Source organism: Bemisia tabaci, chromosome 5, assembly GCF_918797505.1.
Source record: "Bemisia tabaci chromosome 5, PGI_BMITA_v3".
Lineage (NCBI taxonomy): Eukaryota > Metazoa > Arthropoda > Insecta > Hemiptera > Aleyrodidae > Bemisia > Bemisia tabaci.
In genome coordinates this window covers 16,280,884-16,301,275 of record NC_092797.1, presented here as the reverse complement: position 1 = coordinate 16,301,275, position 20,392 = coordinate 16,280,884, and the positions used below count along the sequence as shown (strand labels likewise).

The 20,392-nt window shown below is 41.2% G+C and overlaps 1 protein-coding gene across 4 annotated transcripts in view; it reads right to left on the bottom strand.

Annotated features, from left to right (window-relative positions):
* The window catches only part of LOC109042198 (uncharacterized), a 198,010-nt gene that overhangs the window by 28,788 nt on the left and 148,830 nt on the right, over positions 1–20,392 (bottom strand). For all 4 annotated transcript variants that reach the window (XM_072300351.1, XM_019058826.2, XM_019058828.2 and 1 more), the window contains one exon: positions 19,399–19,502. In XM_072300351.1, the coding sequence (XP_072156452.1) occupies positions 19,399–19,502 (104 nt within the window). The remainder of the gene's footprint in view (positions 1–19,398; positions 19,503–20,392) is intronic.

Here is a 20,392-nt window from a genome sequence, read left to right as displayed (position 1 = left end):
AAAAAAAACACATTGGATCTAGAGTCCAGACTCTTAAAAACATCGACAAGAAAAAATACTCATGATTTAATCGGGTTTTCTCTTAAATCAAGAACCAAGCCTCTTAATTTGAGCGGATTTCCTTTTGATTTAAGAAAAAATCTGATTGCATCAAGAGTATTTTTCTTGTCAATGTTTTCAAGAGTCTGGACTCTAGATCCAATGTGTTTTTTTTCCAGTGAAAAACATGTGTGTGTATTTTTTTTAACAGAGGCGCTATCAGAACATATCACATTAAAGGTCAGCATTTGGGTCATGTCTCGGGTGTAAAAATTACATAAAGGTTAACAGCAAGCTTCATTAAAGTCGAAGACGAAAACGAAATTATTCAATCGACTTGCCACGAACACGCTGCCTAGTTTGGCAACCACGTTATTTCGTGTTCCTCCCATTCCCCCATCTCAAAATACGCTCATTGCACGTTTACCCGTACTTCAGTGCTCTAGTTCGTCAAAGCCAATTATTCCGGCCACACAAAATGTGCCGACAGGTAAATATTTGAATGGGTATTATATTCTTCCAGTATTTTCGTCGCCTGTGCGCTTCTCATCGCGTACCGAGGAACACGCTTAATATTCTCGTTACGTAATATTTGCACACAACACCCATGTGCAGAGGATATTTTTCGCGGATTCTCATTAAAGCAGTCGAACTGAGTACTAAATGAGCAAGAATTTTAACGTGTCAGGCGCATCTTTTCATACGCATCCGCTCGTGTGGTACCTATATATTTGTATATGAACGCGAGCTATTCCTCACATTTCTGATCATTCATTATTAGCGGTAATTTTTGAGGATCAATTAGACACGATACTGCCGTGCTATGAAAAATGCAGTATGCACACTCGATTGTTGCTAATTGGTCAGTTGCGCTGGTCACAGAATTGTGTTTTGGTGTTTGATTCTTGAGGATTAGTTGTAAATAAAAAATAAAAAAAACCCCGCAACTTTCTACGTTCAATATTAACAGAGGTATCGGGCTTTGAAACATTCGGTTTATGATGTCATCCACCGCGATACCCTGGGTTTCTTCCACTTTCCTTTCATCAATCAGTAAGACATACATTTACTCTAGTTACTTAACGTGATAATGATGATAATATTCAATTTTAGAATTTTAGTGTCATTACGGTCTTGGAACCCTTGATAAAGGGTCAGAATTGTGTTTTGATGCTAGATTCTTGAAGATTTTGAAATCCGAGTTTCACATTGAGTGACAAGTGCAAAAGAGTGTCTCATTGTTAGACGGAACCAAGGTGGAAGAAACCAAGGGTGTCAATGCCACAGTGGATGACGTCATAAACCGAATTTTCCAATACATAATATTTTGGGTATTATTGAACAAAGAGAGCTATTTTTGGGCAGATCTTATTATTTTTGGCAAATCTATAAGAATATATCATCAAAACACGATTCTGAGACCAGCGCAACTGACCCATCACCAGAGACGTTTAATTTGATACCACTCTGCCTTCCACAATTAGACATTACAGACTTTAGATCATTGTCCGGATCACACATCTAAAGTAATTTTCTGTTTTGTTCCTGTATTTTGACTCTAACTTATTTCGATATAAAACCAGCCAGAACACCGACCTCTTAAAATTTCCCATGTTTAACGAGCAAATGGCGTGACCCCTTTCGACACCGACCGTAATCCATTCTATTAAGAAACGAATCGAAAGTAAACGATACAATCATATTTCGAGGATGCTCAAATGAGAGGCTGAGCCTGATTGCTGAAGGACTCGCCGGATGCGGCAAGCGCAAGACGACTTTCACCTCGAAAACAATTCCTATCAGTTCTCCGCTCCCCCAACTATAAAATTGGCCGCATCAAAACTGCCAGGCTTCGGGAGGAAGGGACGGATAATTGCGGTGCTTGGAAGCTCAGCCACTTTGGAGAAATGCTGTTCGCCCGCAATCATACTCGTCGAAGTTTTTCGAACATGATTTGAGGTTTATTAACGGAATAATTATAGGGGCGAAGCGCTTTTTTCTAACCGGCCGCATTTCTTAATTGAAAGGGACATTTGAGCCTTGGATATTTCAGATTTGACCTGGTGGGGAAGTAAGAAGAGCTGCGGGCTGATTGTTGAGGCTGATAGACAAAGTCTACAAAAAGGATATGGAGGGATCCTATTGGTGGAAGCGGGTGGTTGCAATGGACATATGAGGTAAGCAATAGACTAACTTAGGGCAACCCACTAAAAACCCTACAGTTAGCCCAGCATTTCCCACCCTCGTCTATAAAAACCGCCCATTTCAACCAATGGGATCGCTCTATACTCCCTATGTCTTCTTAGTCCATCGCTTTGTCTATCAATTTCAAAAATAAACCCGCAGGTCCTACCGCCAGTCAATTCGATTATGAAGGGTTAATCTGGCAGTAAACTTTCACGAGCGATCGAAGAAATCCATTGACCACGGGGAGAACAGGTGGTCTGCCTCCGCCGCTTCCATCTTCCAAACTTTGAAACTTTCGAGGAAAAATATTCATAACTTTCGTCAAAAATGTACATCTTCTGAAAGGAAATTTGGCAACATTCGAATGCTCATTCGGCGTTTTTCATTTGGACTGCATTTTTAAATTTGGAGCTATAAATTCTAACTTATCAGAAAAAACACTTACAAGCATGGGGAAACTAATGGTATACATACGTTGTTTTTAAACCGGGCCAAACTTTATAGTGCTAAATTACAAAATTTTGTAAGAATGGTAGAAAAGGTATGATGAAATAAAGTAGGGTTTATGAATTGGACTCATTGTTGAAAGAAATCCAATATTTTCTAAAGAAATATTTTCTCTCAATCCCATCATGAAATCATGAAACTGGGTCAATTTGTTTATTTTCTAGGGAAATGTTCCTTATCGCGGACTTAACAGGGTCCCGCAACATGATCCTCGGCACGAACAAGACATCAAATGATTCGGACTGCGTGCAAGCATCGAGAATAATAGGATCGCGCTAAGATAAAACCGCGTACATACTTCGAGATTCTGGTGGCGTTGCGTGGTTCTTTTTACGCATGCCATTGTGCATGGATAATATGAGCTTTGAGCTTGATGCGCGTAGTTGCTCACACACTTCCAATTTCCGACTCGTGATAACTTGATAACGATCCGCCCTGTTTCAGACACCTTCCTGAGACGTGCTTTAGCTCGCTGATTGTGAAGCTGCGTCGCTCTTAAATTAGTTCCTCGAGTGGGCTGCGTGTTTAATTGTCCGTTTCCAGATGGAACGCAACGCAATCTCGATTCATTCAGGTTTCTCCCCCATCGAGAAGGTGTGGATTTTGGTTCGTGTTATAGATTTTAGAAACTAGAGAATATCTCGTTGTGTTGCTTGGACACTTCTTTGAAATTAACGTCTTCTTTCATGAGATGCGTTCGTGATAGTTTATGGTGCACGCTTTGAATTTTTAATTGGGGTTAAAATATAACGTATGTGTCTTCCGCCGTCTATGGTCCGGGGCAAAATTCATGCCAGCTCGAAGTTAAAAATTAGAAGTCATAAAAATATAAATACTCAATTAACTTAAATTAACTTAACTCACTTAAACTCAACTACCTCATTAACTCATTCCTATTCCATTTCAACCAATTTCCAAAGATTATTACTGAAAAAAGTGTTCGTAAATAGAAATATACTGACAAAAAGAAACCAAAATCATTAAGATAATCAAAACCTTCAAATTAAAACAACTAATAGGAACCTGCATACCCGCAACCTACCGTAAGATTTTAGAGGATGGTTATTTTGAAAGTGCGATAGTCTGCTCATTGGAAATGATCAGCGAAGCCTCTGCGTTTAGGAGCGTTTTGGGGGAAAAAATCTGCCCCAAAACCTTAATTATAATATGAAACTAACGATACCTTCAATCAAAAGCACCTCTGAATTTTGTTACTATCATAAAATGACGATAGAGGAGGCCCGAGGACAAATAAACATAAGTGTGTGTGTGGCGGGGGGGGGGGGGGGGGGGGGGGGGAGGGGGGGTGCTAGAAAATGAGAACTTAACTTTCAGAAAAATTAACGTATTCGCTTGTTTTTAATGAGTAATTGTTAGAACTTTTCCATTTTCACTCATAACAAGCGTGAGTTCATCAATAGCCTTGGAGACTTTAACGCAAGGCTAGAAAAGTAAGCGATGCGTTCCAAAGAGGAGAGGGCGTAATTGGAAGACATAACCTTTCGAAGAATGATGTGAGAGGAAAGAAAAAGAGTAAATCAGTACATAGATCAATAAAAATTGGGGAGAAAATAATCTGGATACATTAAAATCCAATAAAAATGTTGTAGAAAATGGTATCGAGGGAGTAAAAACCTCTCAAGATAATGCTTTCAAAGCGGATTTTCACTTTTGAAAATTAGCAAACGGTTAAAGAAAAAAGTTAGACGGTCTTTGTCATTTTTTCCCCTTGACGACGCCTCTTCGATCCCTCACGCTGATTGAGACTGGAGGACGAGGTGATTGTTGGAACATGAAACTGAACGATACCACTATTCGAACTTCAGAGTACGCTTGTTGCATTACCGACTAATTGAAGGAACTTTAATTCCTCTTCAATCTATAGCATCGATACAATATATTAAAGTGTGCTTTACGCTTTTAAAGTACTCTCTCACCCGCGGCAGCGGCGCAGCTAGGAATTCTTTAAGGGGGGAGGGTCCATTCAAAAACGTGACGGTAAATTTACTTTATTTTGTGTACGTTCCTAAAAATATTTTATTTCTGCCCTCCAAAAGTAAAAAAAAGGTACACTAAACGAGGCTGGGAAGGGGGGTTTGGTCCAGACCCCCTGGACCCTTGCCCCTTTGTCTACGCCACTATCACCCGGTTTACTTCAAAATTCGCGCGAATTCAAAGAAACATTGGATCTTGAAGGTGCAGACCGAGCGTTGCAAAGGACCGTTCGTGCCGCGCCGCCGTTAACATACGTCCAGGTTATACAACTGCCGCATTCACATCCGTGACTAGGAAATGTATCTCTCCCACTCCCCCCTGCCCGGGTCAGGGCATGAACGGGCCATTTCGCCCACAACCACATCCAACGTCCAACGTAGTTACGGTGCACAGTGGACCGAGCCGACAGGAGAGGTCGGACAAAATTTGGAAACTTCAAAAAGCTTACTACTCCGTTTTTACAAAACTTTGAGGTTTTAAAAGTGGTTTCATTGGTTTCCCCGTATACTGCCGTGCTAAGGAAAAACGCCGTATGAATATTTGAGAGTTGCCAAATTTCCTTCGATAAAACATTCATTTACAAGGGAACTAATGAATATTTTTCCTTGAGTTCTTCAGGACCTTTAGGTGAAATTGCTAAAAAAAATTATCCGAAAATTATCGGAAAAATATTCATAAGTTCAATGGTAAATTCATGTTTAATCAAATACAATTTGACAACGCCAGAAGGTTCATACGGCGTTTTTCCTCAGCACGGCAGTATAACTGTTTTCTCAAAACTCCCTTTGAAATTTAAAATGTGACAAAATAAACATCAAAATTTGCAGTTTGAGTCAAAAATTTTATGTCGGACCTCTCTAATTGACTCGATCCGCACTGTGCGGCGGAGAACCGACACGAAGTCTTGCCCGCTCGCTGCCGTCGAGATAAAAATCTCTCCTCTCGTTTTCTGGAGCCCAAAACGAGCTGAAATCCGTGGCCTCCTGTACTTACTAGAACCGAGCAACGGATCGCGGTGACTAGGATTTGTGGGTCCCAATCGGAGCGCTTAAAATCGGACGTAGAGCATGGATTCGTGATGAGGGTTTTTAAGAGGAGTGTTCAAAAAATTGAACTACCGCGCGCGCCGGTGGCAGCGCGGTTCTCCAGCACTGCCCTCCTGAAGAAAAACACCGTATAAACCTTCAGACGTGGCAGAATTTCCTCCGATGAGACACGAATTTCCTAGTAAAATTATGAGTATGTTTCGCAAAATTTATCAGACAATTCGTCGTTCCCCACACGAAAGAACATAATAACATTTCATTATTGCCACATTTACCAGCACAGATTGTATTTTAACCAGAAGGATCTTGGACATTTCTAACTGAGAATTTGACCGATTCTTCTTCTGATCTCATACAAAAATCAGAATAAATTGTGGAAGAAAATTATATGGATACATTCTAGTAAAAAATTAAATTGTTTGATTCAATTCTGCAACCTCGGAATGGAGTTATGTTCCTTCGTGCGGAAATCGACGAATTTTTTTCGCAATGTCTTCTAAAGTTTCTGAAAATTTCAGGAAAAAATGTTCATAACTTTTCTCAAAAATAAACATTTCATCGAAGGAAATTTGGTAGCTCTCGAATGTGTTTCCAGCGTTCTTCCTCAGCACAGCAGTGTAGCTCAGGGAGCCAAATAAACTACATTTTGTAGTTCGGGACCACTATTTTCAGCTCATTTCACAAAGAACATTTGTATGATAGTTTGCCTGTGCGGAAAGGTGCTGTTACTGATGAGCTAGAAATAGTGGTGCCTCGTCAAAATATTTAAAAACCATAACGATAAGCAGCACAGTGCCGATCCTCGAGAGTTGGCAACACTGGAGTCCGTCCAATCAAACGCTTGTAAAGTAATCGATAATTTATAATGGATTTAAATGGAGTAAAAATCAGCGTTACCAACTTGCAGCGATTGCCACAGGCGCGGTGATCTATCGTCAACGACGCCACTCAAGCTGAAAATTAAGTGGCCCGTGAACTTTATGGATTCATCGATGGTGTTAGGGCTCGGACATATTTTCCTCTTTATCCCGTGGCTAGTGGCTGGCCGTTTCTGGATTTGTAATTTGATTTGTTTGATGTGAAATTTTACGATATACGTTGAAAATTCGCTACTTAACGGTTTCAAATTTGGGGCCATTATGGGCTCCTTATACCGTTGCAATATAGAAGGCTCGCTCCCGCTATAATTGGTCACGTTCTATGCAGAATATGAGCAGGGTTGCCATGATAATGAATTTAAAGAGCTTTTTAGACAGTTCTCGCCTAGGAGCAAAACTCTAAATAAGATTAAATGTTTAAAACAAAAAAACTAGCAACAACAATAGATCTGATATTTTAAAAATATTCATAAAACTGTAAGCTTCTAAATCATTCTCGTTTTCTCAGTTTCGAAGTTGTATTTTGTACTTCTCCTTTAATTTGCTGTGAGATGTACGCAAGTATAATAATTTGTCTGTATTAATAAAGAAAAGGTACGATTTTGATCGACTTGATGTAGCTAACCAACTCAACTTAGAACGACTAACTTAGATTTGCTCTTAGAGGGTAAAATTTTGAAATTCTTCAGTTTTCTTTGCGTTGAATGAGACAGAATTGGATTGAATTTTGGAATTAAGAACTAAAAGTTCTGGTTCAGTTAAAAAAAACAACATACGTAACATTAGTTTCCCAATGCACATGAGAGTTTATACCGATGATCCAATTGTGGTCCAGATAGCAAAATTCAGTCTAATTAGAACTAGGGAAAGAAAAGAAGATACAAAAGTCACATCAGCCTGGATGCATCAATCATCAGTTGATCCATTGGTTAGCATGTAAATATCTGTTGAATGGTACAATTTTTGGATGTGACATTTGTCTCTTCTTTTCTTTCCCCAGTTCTATCTCTTCTGAGCTGAGGCTGAGTTACCACACACTGGAAAAAAAACTCATTGGATCTAGAGTCCAGACTCTTGAAAACGTTGACAAGAAAAAGGACTCTTGATTCAATCAGATTTAAGCTTAAATCAAAAGGAAATCCGCTCACATTAAGAGGCTTGGTCCTTGATTTAAGCTTAAATCTGATTGAATCAAGAGTATTTTTTCTTGTCGATGTTTTTAAGAGTCTGGACTCTAGATCCAATTTGTTTTTTTTCCAGTGCAGTTCATTTTCTTCCCACCTCATGAACCTTTTTGCCTGATTCTACACATAATTTTCTTAACAGACAAGGTCAGCATTGAGTCACATTATTACCTACGGCCCACCATGTGATACACATAACCAACTTTCCCTAGCGAGCGGAGTTCCGCCCTCCATCATACACTCCGGTAGGGTGTTTCCCCGTAGACAGGGTCATAAACTAGGAACTAAAGACAGGGGAAGTCAAACCTTGTTCGGCGCAGGGGCGTCTCCTCCTGAATCGGTAGAGAGAAGTGTTGGTGTTGTTGGACGCCGACGACACGGAGGAAGAGGATCGGGAGGACACCGAGTTAGGTCGAGGCGGGGTCGGCGGTAGCGGAGGCAAAGGGCCGTTCATTGCTCCGGAACGCCGCCAGGGGCGCGCAAGTCGAGGCTCCCAAAAGTTCCCCCTCACAGTTCCGCACCATTGTGCACGCACCCCCCGCAAGCACCATCCACCGTTCCACTCGGGTATCCACACAGCACTGAGTCGTATCCGATTTGAAATGGGATTCCTTCGGGCTTCCTTATCGTTCTTGGAGCACTTGAACTTTTTAGTGAATTAATCCGGATTTTAGCTAGCTCTAGGATAGGAGAAAACAAATTTTAATCTTTCTATTTCTGTTTCTTGTTTAGAGCCTCATCTCCCCCGCCACGTTTTGAAGGCGAGCACAGATAATCAGTCCTCCCCCCGAAGGTAATGGAGATGTTGCATGTGTGAGGAGATGTTGCATGTGTGAGGAATTTGCGATTTGACTGTTGATTCTTAGGTATAAGTTCGCGAGAAACACGATGCACTATGGTCTGGGGGCGCCGAATGGAGAATTTGCACGCAATTTTTTTATTGCTTCATCTGAAAGTGCCTAATGAGCTGAGTTCGCAATATTTTTCATAATTTTTTTCTGACATGGGAAATTGGAGAAAAATTGATTTAAAAGTGAGTAAATGCGCCGCCTTGTGACGTCATCTGGCGGCATTTCCTATTTAAACACATGTATTTTAGCAGAATCGGTTATTTTGTCATATCTCCTCTAATAATCGCTCAATTTATGAATCAAGGGTATCTTCGTGTTCAGTTCACTCAGAGGATTCCACTTAAACAGGAAATTCATCAAATTTCAGACCCTTGCAAATTCTCCATTGTGGCCATAAATCAGGAAATGATCAGAATATCATGAAATTTGGTGTACTTATGTTTTTTGGGTCGCTGAATTCAAATTTGACCTTAGTTTTACAAAATTCTTAAATCCAAGATGGCGGCAGGCCCTTGAAACCAAAAAATTAGAAGAAAAGCCAAAATATGATTAGAATACCAAATTGAATGTCAGTTTAATGTTTTGAAGGTTGTCTCACTATAATATGAAATCTATTTTTCAATGATCAAGAGGTTATCAGGGCAGAAGCCCCAAAAATACGTATTTAATCCAGAAAAATAAGAGGAGAAGAAATGATTGAAATTGAATCAAGTCAGTACTATGTTTTTCGGTCTATTGATCCTGACTGGAGCGTAAGTTAAAAAAATTGCACATTCAATATGGTGATATTCGTGTTAGCAAGACATATGGCATTAGCCCTTTAGGGCGCCCCCTCCCCGAACCAAAAATTGTCCCTAAAAATTTTCATTTCTAGCGATTTTTTAAAAATAATTTACTCTTTGATCATCAAACCCTGCTAGCAAAGTTTTCTAGATATACTCAATACTACTTAGACCTAAATAGCTTTGACATTCTTATACTCATTGGAGGCTGTCAACCATTCTGCGCTGATTTTCATGGTTAGAATTATTATAAAGATTCTAGGCCTAATGAATCGTGGCCAAAAATCCGATTTTTGAAAGTACTAAAATCTGGCAATCGAGCATATAATCCTTATCTACATCCTTTAGTAGGTGTGAAATGACCTATCAAATCTTATGTAATTGTTTTTACGATCAGATATATGGTGGCGAACTTCACATCCTCCGAGGTAAGTAAACAAACGTGAGAATTTAAAGTGCACGTTATCGTGTATTGCCTTGTGTCGTTTTGTGATAAGTTGGCGTAAATCCCCGATCAAATATGGACAAGAAAGGTGAAAGTAAGTACTTTTTGATGGTTTAATCGTTTTTATTATTAAGATTAATTTTATGACCACCATGAGACTCCAAAGTTTTGTCCTAATTTAGGCAAAAAATTGCCTTCACCTTAAGTTTTAGTTATCACTAACACGAGCTAACACGTTCTTATCAGTGCAAGAATGTAGCTCATAATGTTCCTCTAACAGCATATCATAGGTTTTTTTGCATCTTCTTGCCTCTGGGGCCTTCAGACCCAGACCCAGATCAGACCCTAAAACCTTGCGGATTACCATTCTCGGGTTGCCTAGCCAGAAATTGAACTCGGAACCTATTGATCTTAAAGCCAGCACTCCAACCACTACGCACCACAGCGGGCCGAGTTAATAAATTTGTATTATGTATACAGGCTAAAGAATAAAAAAAAAACCTAAGTTTTATCCACCATTTGTCGTTTTTCCGGAGAAAATATTATTTTGCTTAAAAATGAGGTTTTTTGCAAAAAAAATTTATTTTCCGGAAATCTGGCAAGTGCTGGAAAAAACTGATATCATTTTCGGATTCAGCAGCCAAAAATACATATGAATCACCCTATATCAAACGTTGACCTTGTCTCATCTCTCTTATCTCCTTCTGCAATGAAATCAGATTGCGCAGAAAATCGTATAAGTCCTTCACTAAAATGACCAAAAAAGGCCCCAGACGCAAAAATACGCAAAAAAACCTGTGATATCCTGTTAGAGGAACATATGAGCAACATTTTTGCACAAATGAGAACGTGTTACCTCGTGTTACTGGTAACTAAAACTTAAGGTGAAGGCAATTTTTTGCCTAAATTAGGACAAAACTTTGGAGTCTCATGGTGATCATAAAATTAATCTTAATAATAAAAACGATTAAACCATCAAAAAGTACTTACTTTCACCTTTCTTTTCCATATTTGATCGGGGATTTACGCCAACTTATCACCAAACGACACAAGGCAAGACACGATAACGTGCACATTAAATTCTCACGTTTGTTTACTTACCTCGAGGATGTGAAGTTCGCCACCATGTATCTGATCGTAAAAACAATTACAGAAGGTTTGATGGGTCATTTCACACCTACTAAAGGATGTAGATAAGGATTATATGCTCGATTGCCAGATTTTCGTACTTTCAAAAATCGGATTTTTGGCCACAATTCGGCGCCCCCAGACCATAGTGCGATGGTGCCACTGGTTTCCTCTGAAATCAACTCCTAAGCTCAAAAAAAAGCTCTCAAGTTGAGGGCAAAATAGAGGGGATATCCCACGCTATCCAGAGAGTCCACCTCTACATCAAGACGAACTCTCCACGCAAAGATAGGGAGCAAATACATTGACGGGGCTGTCACTTTACTTGGGGACTCTAAAACTGAAAACATGGCATCCTTGCTAATGTATTTTCTCCCTATCTTTGCATGGAGAGTTTGTCTTGATGTAGAGATAGACTCTCAGGGTAGGGTGGGATATCCCCTCCATTTTGGCCTCAAGTTGAGAGCTTTTTTGAGCTTGGGAGTTGATTTCAGAGAAAACCAGTAGCACCATCGTGTTTCTCGGGAACTTTTACATAAGGATCAACAGTCAAATCGTAAATTTCTCACACATGCAACATCTCCATTAGAGTCCTGTGGAATATACTTTACTGCGAGAATAAAAATAATCATCAAGACTTTAATTAGCTTCGCCAAAATTCGACCAAGGTCGAAATTTAGGTAGATTTATGGTGAACCTCTCCGTTCTACCTACTCCTTCCCCTTCTACTGGTTTTCACTTATTGTTAGACTCGAAAATGCCCTAGGGCGGGGTGGAACCTGTGCTCTCCTTGGTATACATAAAACAGGCTTGGAGAAGAGAGGCCCTAATATTCCAGAGCGTGTAACAATTTTTGAAGACCTCCGATTTTCTTGCTTTTTTGGCTGGCGTTAAAGTCTCTGGAGCAAGATGCGCTCAGTTCGGGCTGAAGGTTAGAAGCACCGGTTGCTTTCGTAACAGAGTTTTCTCACAGATCACAGATGCACAGGGTAATTATGACGCATTTGCGGGGCTAATGACTTTATCTGATCGAATCGCTTTCGCAACTTCACCGTCGCGTCGCCGCTCGGATGATCTTGACCGTTTTGCTTATTCCGCTGCTCATGATGAGTGTGAGAGCCGGAGAAAACCACTCGACTTGCCCGACGAGCAGAGCTTGGATCGTTCGCGATGAAGTCCACTCTGAGGTGCCGTACTGATTGTGAGTCATGAATTTAGAGGATGGAACCGAAATAAAGAGAAAGAAAAGAGATGGAAAGATCAGTCCGCTTGTGGGCAGACAACTTTGCAGATGTCGAGAGCCAAATTCATGGAAAAAGGGGGTCCGAGCAGTGGTGCTTTTTACGTAACCTAGGAAAGAATTGTTTTCCAGAGAAAGTAGAGATGGTATTTCTTAGGTTTATAGTATTGTATATTATATATGGTTTGTTTATAGTATTGTTAGGTAGTAGTTGAGGAAACAGTTTTTTCTAAACATTTTAAGAAGCAAGTGCATTAAACTTCTTCTTTAGCTCAATCCTCAGCATATATCTTCTACAAATCGTATTGATTATTGATGGCAGAACGATTATTGGTAATAATTGGACTGCATTTTGTAATTAAGAATTATAATTTCTGGCTCAGTTTAGAAACAGCGTACCTATGTTTCTCCCTTACTTGCAGTTTCCCGAGTACGTACGTACAGTACGTACTCAGTTTCCCAATGTTTATAAGCGTTTTCACAGACAAACGAGAAATTTTAGCTCCTAATGGCAAAATTTCGTCCAATTCTTCAATTGAAATTTTCGAAGATTGCATGGAAGGGTACTTCTTCAGATTTACATTTTATTAGGGCATCACATTTTAAAAACTGAGAACTATTACCATTGACTTCTCTGGTGTAAGCTAATTTTATAAGACCTGACCGAACTTAAAAGTAAGATGATGCGAAGGTTTTCCTTTAACTCAACATGGCGTTGATTTAGCATGCCCTATGAGGATGTTTAGTCTTTTTCCATTGACATTGCTAAAGAAAAGATTGATATGTATTACATCTTTAACCTCGGTTTATAGTCAGTGTGAGGCTGTCTTTTGCAATCTGACTTCAATGTAGGCGTGTGTACATGGACACTCCTCATTACAATATTTTGACTGCTCCAATAAGGAAACCCGACTCAGAGGTACGAGAATAAAATGTCGAGTTTTCCCATGCCATTTAAGGATAAGAGATCAACTGGGCGTTTAAAGCTTTCAGCGTCACGAGACGAAAAAGGGAAAATGGGGGAAAAAATTAGGTGCAAATAAACACGATTCGGTATTATCGCCGCGAATTTTTCAGTATTGATCATCCTTTGTGAATAATTAATTTCAACGAGACAATGTTTTTACTCTTCCTCTGCAGCTCTAGTCAAATTTTTACGTATTCCATTTTCCAAGAGCAACTTATGCACTTTACTGATGAGGGATACAGAGGCATGCTGGTTTCTAAGTATGCCAACTAACTACTGGGTACTGTTCACACTCTGCTTGTCACAATTTGAGTCAAGGACATTTAAAATTATACAGAAACCGACGTCTTTAAGGTCAAGGATTTGGAATTGTAAACTCATTAGAGAAACAATCACGACACGAGTTGGTATGTCAACCTGATTATTATTTAATTGTCTTCCACAGCTAATTGCAGCCCGGCATTGTTGACTGTCATCAAAAACCCATTTTTTTTTTATCTAAGACTTCAAAAGTTAAATTCGCAGTCAAAAACAAAAGCTCCTGCACATGTAAGAGGAACAAAGATTAGAGCTGGAAATCGTTTAGTCCACTTAGGTACTAACTGATAGAAAGTCATCCCACGATAGTTTTGGCATATCACACGATACTTTATCCTAACCTAATCTAATCGAACCGAACCTAACCTAACCTAACCTAACCTAACCTAACCTAAAAGCACCTCAGAGCGGACTTGCGATAGAATCCAACACTTTTCCCTCAAGTGGGCACACGAAACAGACGCGGTTCTTTATTTTAAGTGATGATACCACTAAATTGATGATTGCACCAAAAATTCAAAAAAAAAAGAAGAAACTCCAAGCAGTTGCGCTTACGATATGATGATAATCACAACAATGGGTAAATGAATCGTGCTAGGAACAGCACTACCGAAAAAACTTGCAAACTTCTACCGTATCCACGACTAAAATCGCACTTTTTTCAGGTGCACAACACAAACCGCAAAACCAAAACCCACGAACGGAAACTGCAAAAACTACAATACGGAGGAATATGGCGTCGGAGGCGGCGGCACAGGTCTTCCCCGGTGCGCAAGAGCTCGCGAACTGGCATCTGTCGCGGGCGCGCCGCACGGCGACCTTGGCTCGAAAAAAACAACAACAGCGCGAACCGACACCGGGACTGAGTTACCGCGGCAGGCGGGAGCGGAAAACCGCGGGGAACCCGGTAAGCCACGGCCTGGCACGAGCGGAGGGTGTCGGGCGACGAAAAAAGCGTCGGGAAAAGGGGGATAATCGAAGGAAACCCCACTAATTCGGGTCGGATGAGCACCGCGTCGCGGGGAGGGGAGGGGGGGCGCCGCGGGGAGGGGAGGGGGGGCGCCCCGGTCTCCGACCGTAATCCAACTTTCACTTACTCGGCTCGAGATTACCCAACAGACAATAAGCCCCCCCCCCCCCCCCCCCCGACGTCGTCGTTCGCACGCTCTCTTTGCGCTTCGAGTTCTCTGTCTCTCTTTCGCTCCCCCTCTGTTTCTCTTTCGGTCTTTCTCTGCGCCCTCGCGAGCGAGCGTTGCCGTTTTGATGGTTTCGGATGGTAATCCTGGTCTCCTTAGGTTTTAGAAGCGACAGAGATGGACTTCTGGCGTAGATCCGCTAGTAACTTACATGGTAAGGTCATGTTCAGAGAATGGTAGGAGATAGGTTGCCGAAAGGTCCTAAATTGGGTCCTCTTAGGAGAGGGCCCAGCGAAGAGAGCGCCTCTAGAAGGTGGAGGGATGGAATTGAAGTAGAAATGTCAAGGTGCTTGATGCCCGAAGGATTATGGTTCCATAGGGGACAATGGCAGTGAAGTATCGTAAAACGCAAGTAGAGCGATATGTATGTACATCATAGTTTCATAGACTTGCATCCAAGATAGTTGCGTTGTCTTTATCTTCTAAACCGGAAGACGGAACCGAGCAGGTGCAATGAAAATAATGAGAGGAGGAAGAAAAACAAGAGACAGAATTAATTAGAGAAAGATGGAGGAGGGATGAAAATGGATAGGAGAAGATTGAGAGTTGAGTGGTTCTTATATTTTTCTTTGATAATAAGAAGCCCTTCAATTTTGTTTTAAATTTAGTAAAATGATGTTATAAACCAAAAACTAGGGCCTTTTTCTGGAGCTATTGACTTTTTCATCGTTTGGCTTATTCTTCAGCACTACTTAGACGTAAAAGCTTAGTAGGAACTCCTGAATTTTACGATCAATATCTTAATCTGATCCTGCTGCAGATCCCACTTTTCTGGATTTTTCATCCCCGCGGAAATCCTTGTATTTTCTTGCTTTTCCCAGATTCTAGGTTTCATGCACCAAATTGACTTGACCTCTGATCTTTCTAGACCACCGCACACGCAATCGCTCTCTAAAAGCTTGTTTTTCCTCAAAAAGAAAGCTCTATTTGCCGAGGAGTTTGAAACATCGCAGTGAAGATTTCCAAGTCATCAATTCGTGTTTCCGTAGCTACGACTATTATTTACCTAGCAAACGATAAAGTTGACCTGGCAGTGCGGACTGGTAATCGGTTCGTGATCGCGGCATGACCAAAGTTCGGCACCGCTCCTCTGCAATTATCGACACTGCCAAACCGTCGCATGATCCCTGCTCATTCCGCCCGAAAAAGTAAATCAATCCGCAGAACCGACAACAGCGGTGTAAACAAAGTTTGCAAGGACCGGTTCCATCATAGTCGAATTTGAGGAATATTTCAGTCGGACTCGGTAGTAGAGTACGTAAAAAAGTCGATTCGGAGCACAACTTCTCAACGGTGACCGGTTGCTGTTTGGCACCTCTCGATCGGGCGGTGGCCTTCCACCTCGGCGTTTCGGCGACCGGTTTGAGTGTTGACTTACTTGACGCCCACCAGAATGCGCGGGCGATGGGCTTACCATGGACGCCGGCTCTTGCTCATACACTGGTTCTTATTCGGCGTATAACCCCAAGTTTTGCATGAGCATGACCTTCAGCAGAATCTGAAGAGAGCGCGGAGGCCCTCGCGAGAATGGAGTTTAGCCAAGAATCAGGGATCTAAGACTTGATCTTCGCTGATAGCTACATTTACACCAGGAACCCGATGGTGACATTGGTTTTGTCTCATTTACACACTAAGGCTTATAAAAAGCTCCCGATAGAGACAAAAAATAAAGAAAACTTTGGCTTCATATTGTCATACGAAAGAAAAATGTTGAAAGAAAACTGAGAGATTGAAAATTTTTTTTAGCGAAAATATGGACAACCGGAAGGAACTATGAGTCCCTTTCCATAAATTTTTCAGGAATTTTGCGGATTGAATTGCGGAGGAAATTTCCTGTCGAATTCAAAGAAAGGAAATTCATAAATTATTTGAAAAGTTCAGATTTCATCAGATAAAATTTGGCAAAGTCCGACTGTCTGTATGGCGTTTCCTTAGGCACGGCAGTGTGTTAGGTATACCTCTGATAATTCAAAATTTAACGCAAGAATAAATGGTTGAATAGAAAACCCCCACATCTTGCACCGAGGGACGTCATGTGTGAGAAAAATAAAAATCACTTAACTCTTCAGAAAGATATTGAAAAAAACATAGTTATTTCAAAAAATTTACAAACTGGGTCATTTATGTTTGCTCCGTTTGTCTTTTTTTTTTTTAACCTGGAAGCACATGCAAGAGCGTTTCCGATCGAATCCATACGATTTAAACTTCCGAACTAGATTGGTAACATCCGAACAGAATTAGATAATCACGCTTGACAAGAAAAATTCCTTATCGTTTCCTGATTTTTCCGGTGGTCGTTACTTGTAAAGTAGGTATCAATGATCGAATCAGGGGCGGATCCAGCAATCTGGCAACAAAAACTTTCCTCCATTCAAACCTATGTTAAATGATCGATTCTTGTCGGAGCACCTGGCCCCTTCAAGAATCGATAAATTTCCAAAAGTTTAAATGGAGAAAAATAATGTTGCCAATTTGCTGAATACGCCAATGGATCGAATACGGTCATGCAATTTGAGGCACTGATCCATTTTTAAATAAACGTATTTTTGTCAAACGGAACTAAGCGCCAATTCGAGTTCCTTTTGAGGAATTTAGAATACCGGATAGCGCGTTGTATCAAACGGAACTAAGCGCCATGGAAAAGCATTGCGAGTATAGGACGGAATGAGCCCGACGCCCGGTTCCGCCGCCAATCCAAGCCCCCCTCTACCTTCCTCCTCCTATGGCGCTTAGTTCCGTTTGACAGAAATATGTCCAAATTTAATTTACATAGCCCGGCTCAAAACCCTCGAGGGGCCCCAGAATCCGGTCAATCGAAAAAAAGCGATTAGGGAGCGCGCGAGTGAGTAAAAATTTAGGCGAGTGTCTTTTACGACCGATGTAACGTTACGACACCCGTAATTTCTCATTTCATTGTGAAAGAAGCCTCACTCTCCGCGCGGACAAACCGATTCTCCCAGAACAGCGAGTCATCCTCAAAGAATGAGAATCCCCCCGCATGGTTGCTCGATGAACGACATATTCGCTTTTCACGCCGAATTCGAGGCAGCTCTACTGTTTAAAAAATTGGTCTTTCATCCTGGATGGAGTGATAACAGCGCTGGACTCCCCGGAAAATGTACGATCAATCTATTTATTGCTCTAAACTCTTTGCCTGCTCTTAAAAATTTCACAATTTGTAAGTCACGTAAAGCGATTTATCCGTTTTTCACGGTTTTTTTCTGATATAATCATGCAGTTTCTAATCTCTACATACGCCAGCTTTCTTCAAATTTTTAACATTAATTCAAGGTTTTTCTTCATTATCACACAATGGCCTTCCTAGAGCGGCAGGGCCGGATTAAGGGGGTGGCCACATGAGCCGCGGCCCATGGCGGCAAATGTTGTAATTTTTTCAAACGTAGGTATCAAGAAAAAAATATGATTCAGAAATAAAATTACAATCGAGAAAAGGCGAAAAAAGCTCTCATTTTCTAAGAGTTAAAGTATAGTAATTTCTAATTTGTTCGTCTTTCGGTGATACAAGAGACAGAAGTTGAGAGAGAATCCAAACACGCAATTTGGCCCGGAGCGGCGCGGCGCTGAGAGCAATGATGACGAGGACTTGAGATGGAAAGGAGAGGCCCTCGGAGCGCCGCGCCGGTCAGCATGAAACACATATTAGCGCCTACAAGACTCCACGAATACTTCTCGCACAGCGTCAAAAGTAGTGCGGTCAGCAGCGATCGGCGCGGCGTGTGAACCGCATAGCGCCTACAAGACTGTAGAGATACTTCACGCATTGCGCCAAACACAGTGCGGTTGGCGCGGTGTCGGAAATTAAAAATATTAAACCACATTCATGTTCATTCTTTCATACTTTTTTCGTTCTTTTCTTATAAATGAAAGTCCTCGTCCACACAGAGATAGGTTTACGGAACTTAATTTTCGCGCAAAGTTCCGTGAGAGCTTTCACCAAAACTGGGCCTTCAACATGTAGAATCAAGAAAAAGAACAACTTCGAAAAAAGTTGAGTAAGATGCACTTACATTAGCGCGAGAGTGGACCCTTGTATAGGACACCAGTTTGTTATTTATCATGTCATGAATTAAAAGTTATTTTACAAAAAGTGTTCTGATTTTGACGGGCTCTAAAGTTATCTTGTAGACCTACCTAGGAATACCTATACCACAGTATTTTCACTAATAGGCAACTTTAAAATTACCGAAGAAATTGTATTTAAATCCTGTACAAGGATCCATTTACAGGACACCAGGGCACCTGGCTTGAATTTTTCTGTACATTTTTTTAAATTAATATTTTGCTGATTCGTAATTACGGACGTTTTTAGACTTCCCTTGATCACACATATTAAAAAGTAAATGGGACTGAGAGAAGGAGCTGTGCGAGGAAATACCTAATTTAAAAAAGAAAACACCAAATTCTCGTGGCCGCTAAAAACAAATATGGCAAGCTTAAAAAAATGTAAGACAGAGCGAAGGAAGTAAATTGAGAATTGTCCACCACCATTTGACAACAGGACCGCCACCCGCATGCGCGGAAAATTAGATGCGATTCGCATGCGACATGGTTTAGTAGGAGCGATCGAGGCATACACGAAGGAATGATGGCCCCTGAATTATGCAATTTACTTACAGGCGGAGTGCTTGTGTTTGCGGACGGACTTGCGGCACCGAATTCGTCTCATCCGCACGGACCACCCGGTGACGCTGGGTCGCCGCCGGCACCGCTCCCGCAACCTGCAACACCAAATTAAAACCCCGTCAGATGTTCTGACAAAATTCGTCACCTTCCAGCCAAAGTATCACATGCGCCATGCGACGTTTCAAAATTTCCGCCGCCATTTTATTTTCCCGCAAAGAAATGGATCAACAAAGCTGTCCGAAAATTTTACTGAAATTATCTTTGTGCTGCCGATAAAATTCAGTGAAATTTTTAAACGGCTACAACCAACAATTTCTTCGTAAAAAAATAAAATACCGGCGGAAATGCTTAGACGTCGCATGGCGCTTGTGATAGTTTGGCAGGAAGGTGACAAAAAATGCTCCTTTGCAGGCGTAGCTAGGAAATTTCTCTGGGGGGCCATGGGACCTCCTCTCGTGGTGAGGAGAGCGGGGGGAGGGTGAGGAATGAAGGATCCCGTTTTTCTGGGGGGGGCACGAGATTTCTGGGGGGGCATCCCCCCCAGGACCCCCCTAGCTACGCCCATGCTCCTTTGTAAAAATTTAATTCATTTGTTTTAGTTCGCGCGAGAAAATTCGAATGAAGATATAGCGCTTAATAAATCGCGCAATGCGCATCGTGGAAAACGGTCACCAAGGTTAGCGCTGTTGAATCTGCCCAAAGGAAATCAAACAAGCCAGCAGGTTGATTATTACATTTGATAGATAAAGCTATAGATAAAAAGGACAAAGGCAAAATGCAGCGATCCTATCCTAAACCGGTGGTTCTTATAGACCGAGGAGGAGAGATTGTTTCGCACTAAATATTAGGATCTCGTGGGTTCTCGTTAGTTGGTCCATTACTTACCTCTTTCCTCCATCACACACACCCGCTTTCAACCAAAAACCGCTCCATTTTGCCTTTGTCTTCTGTGCCTATCACTTTCTTTATCAATTTCAATAATCAT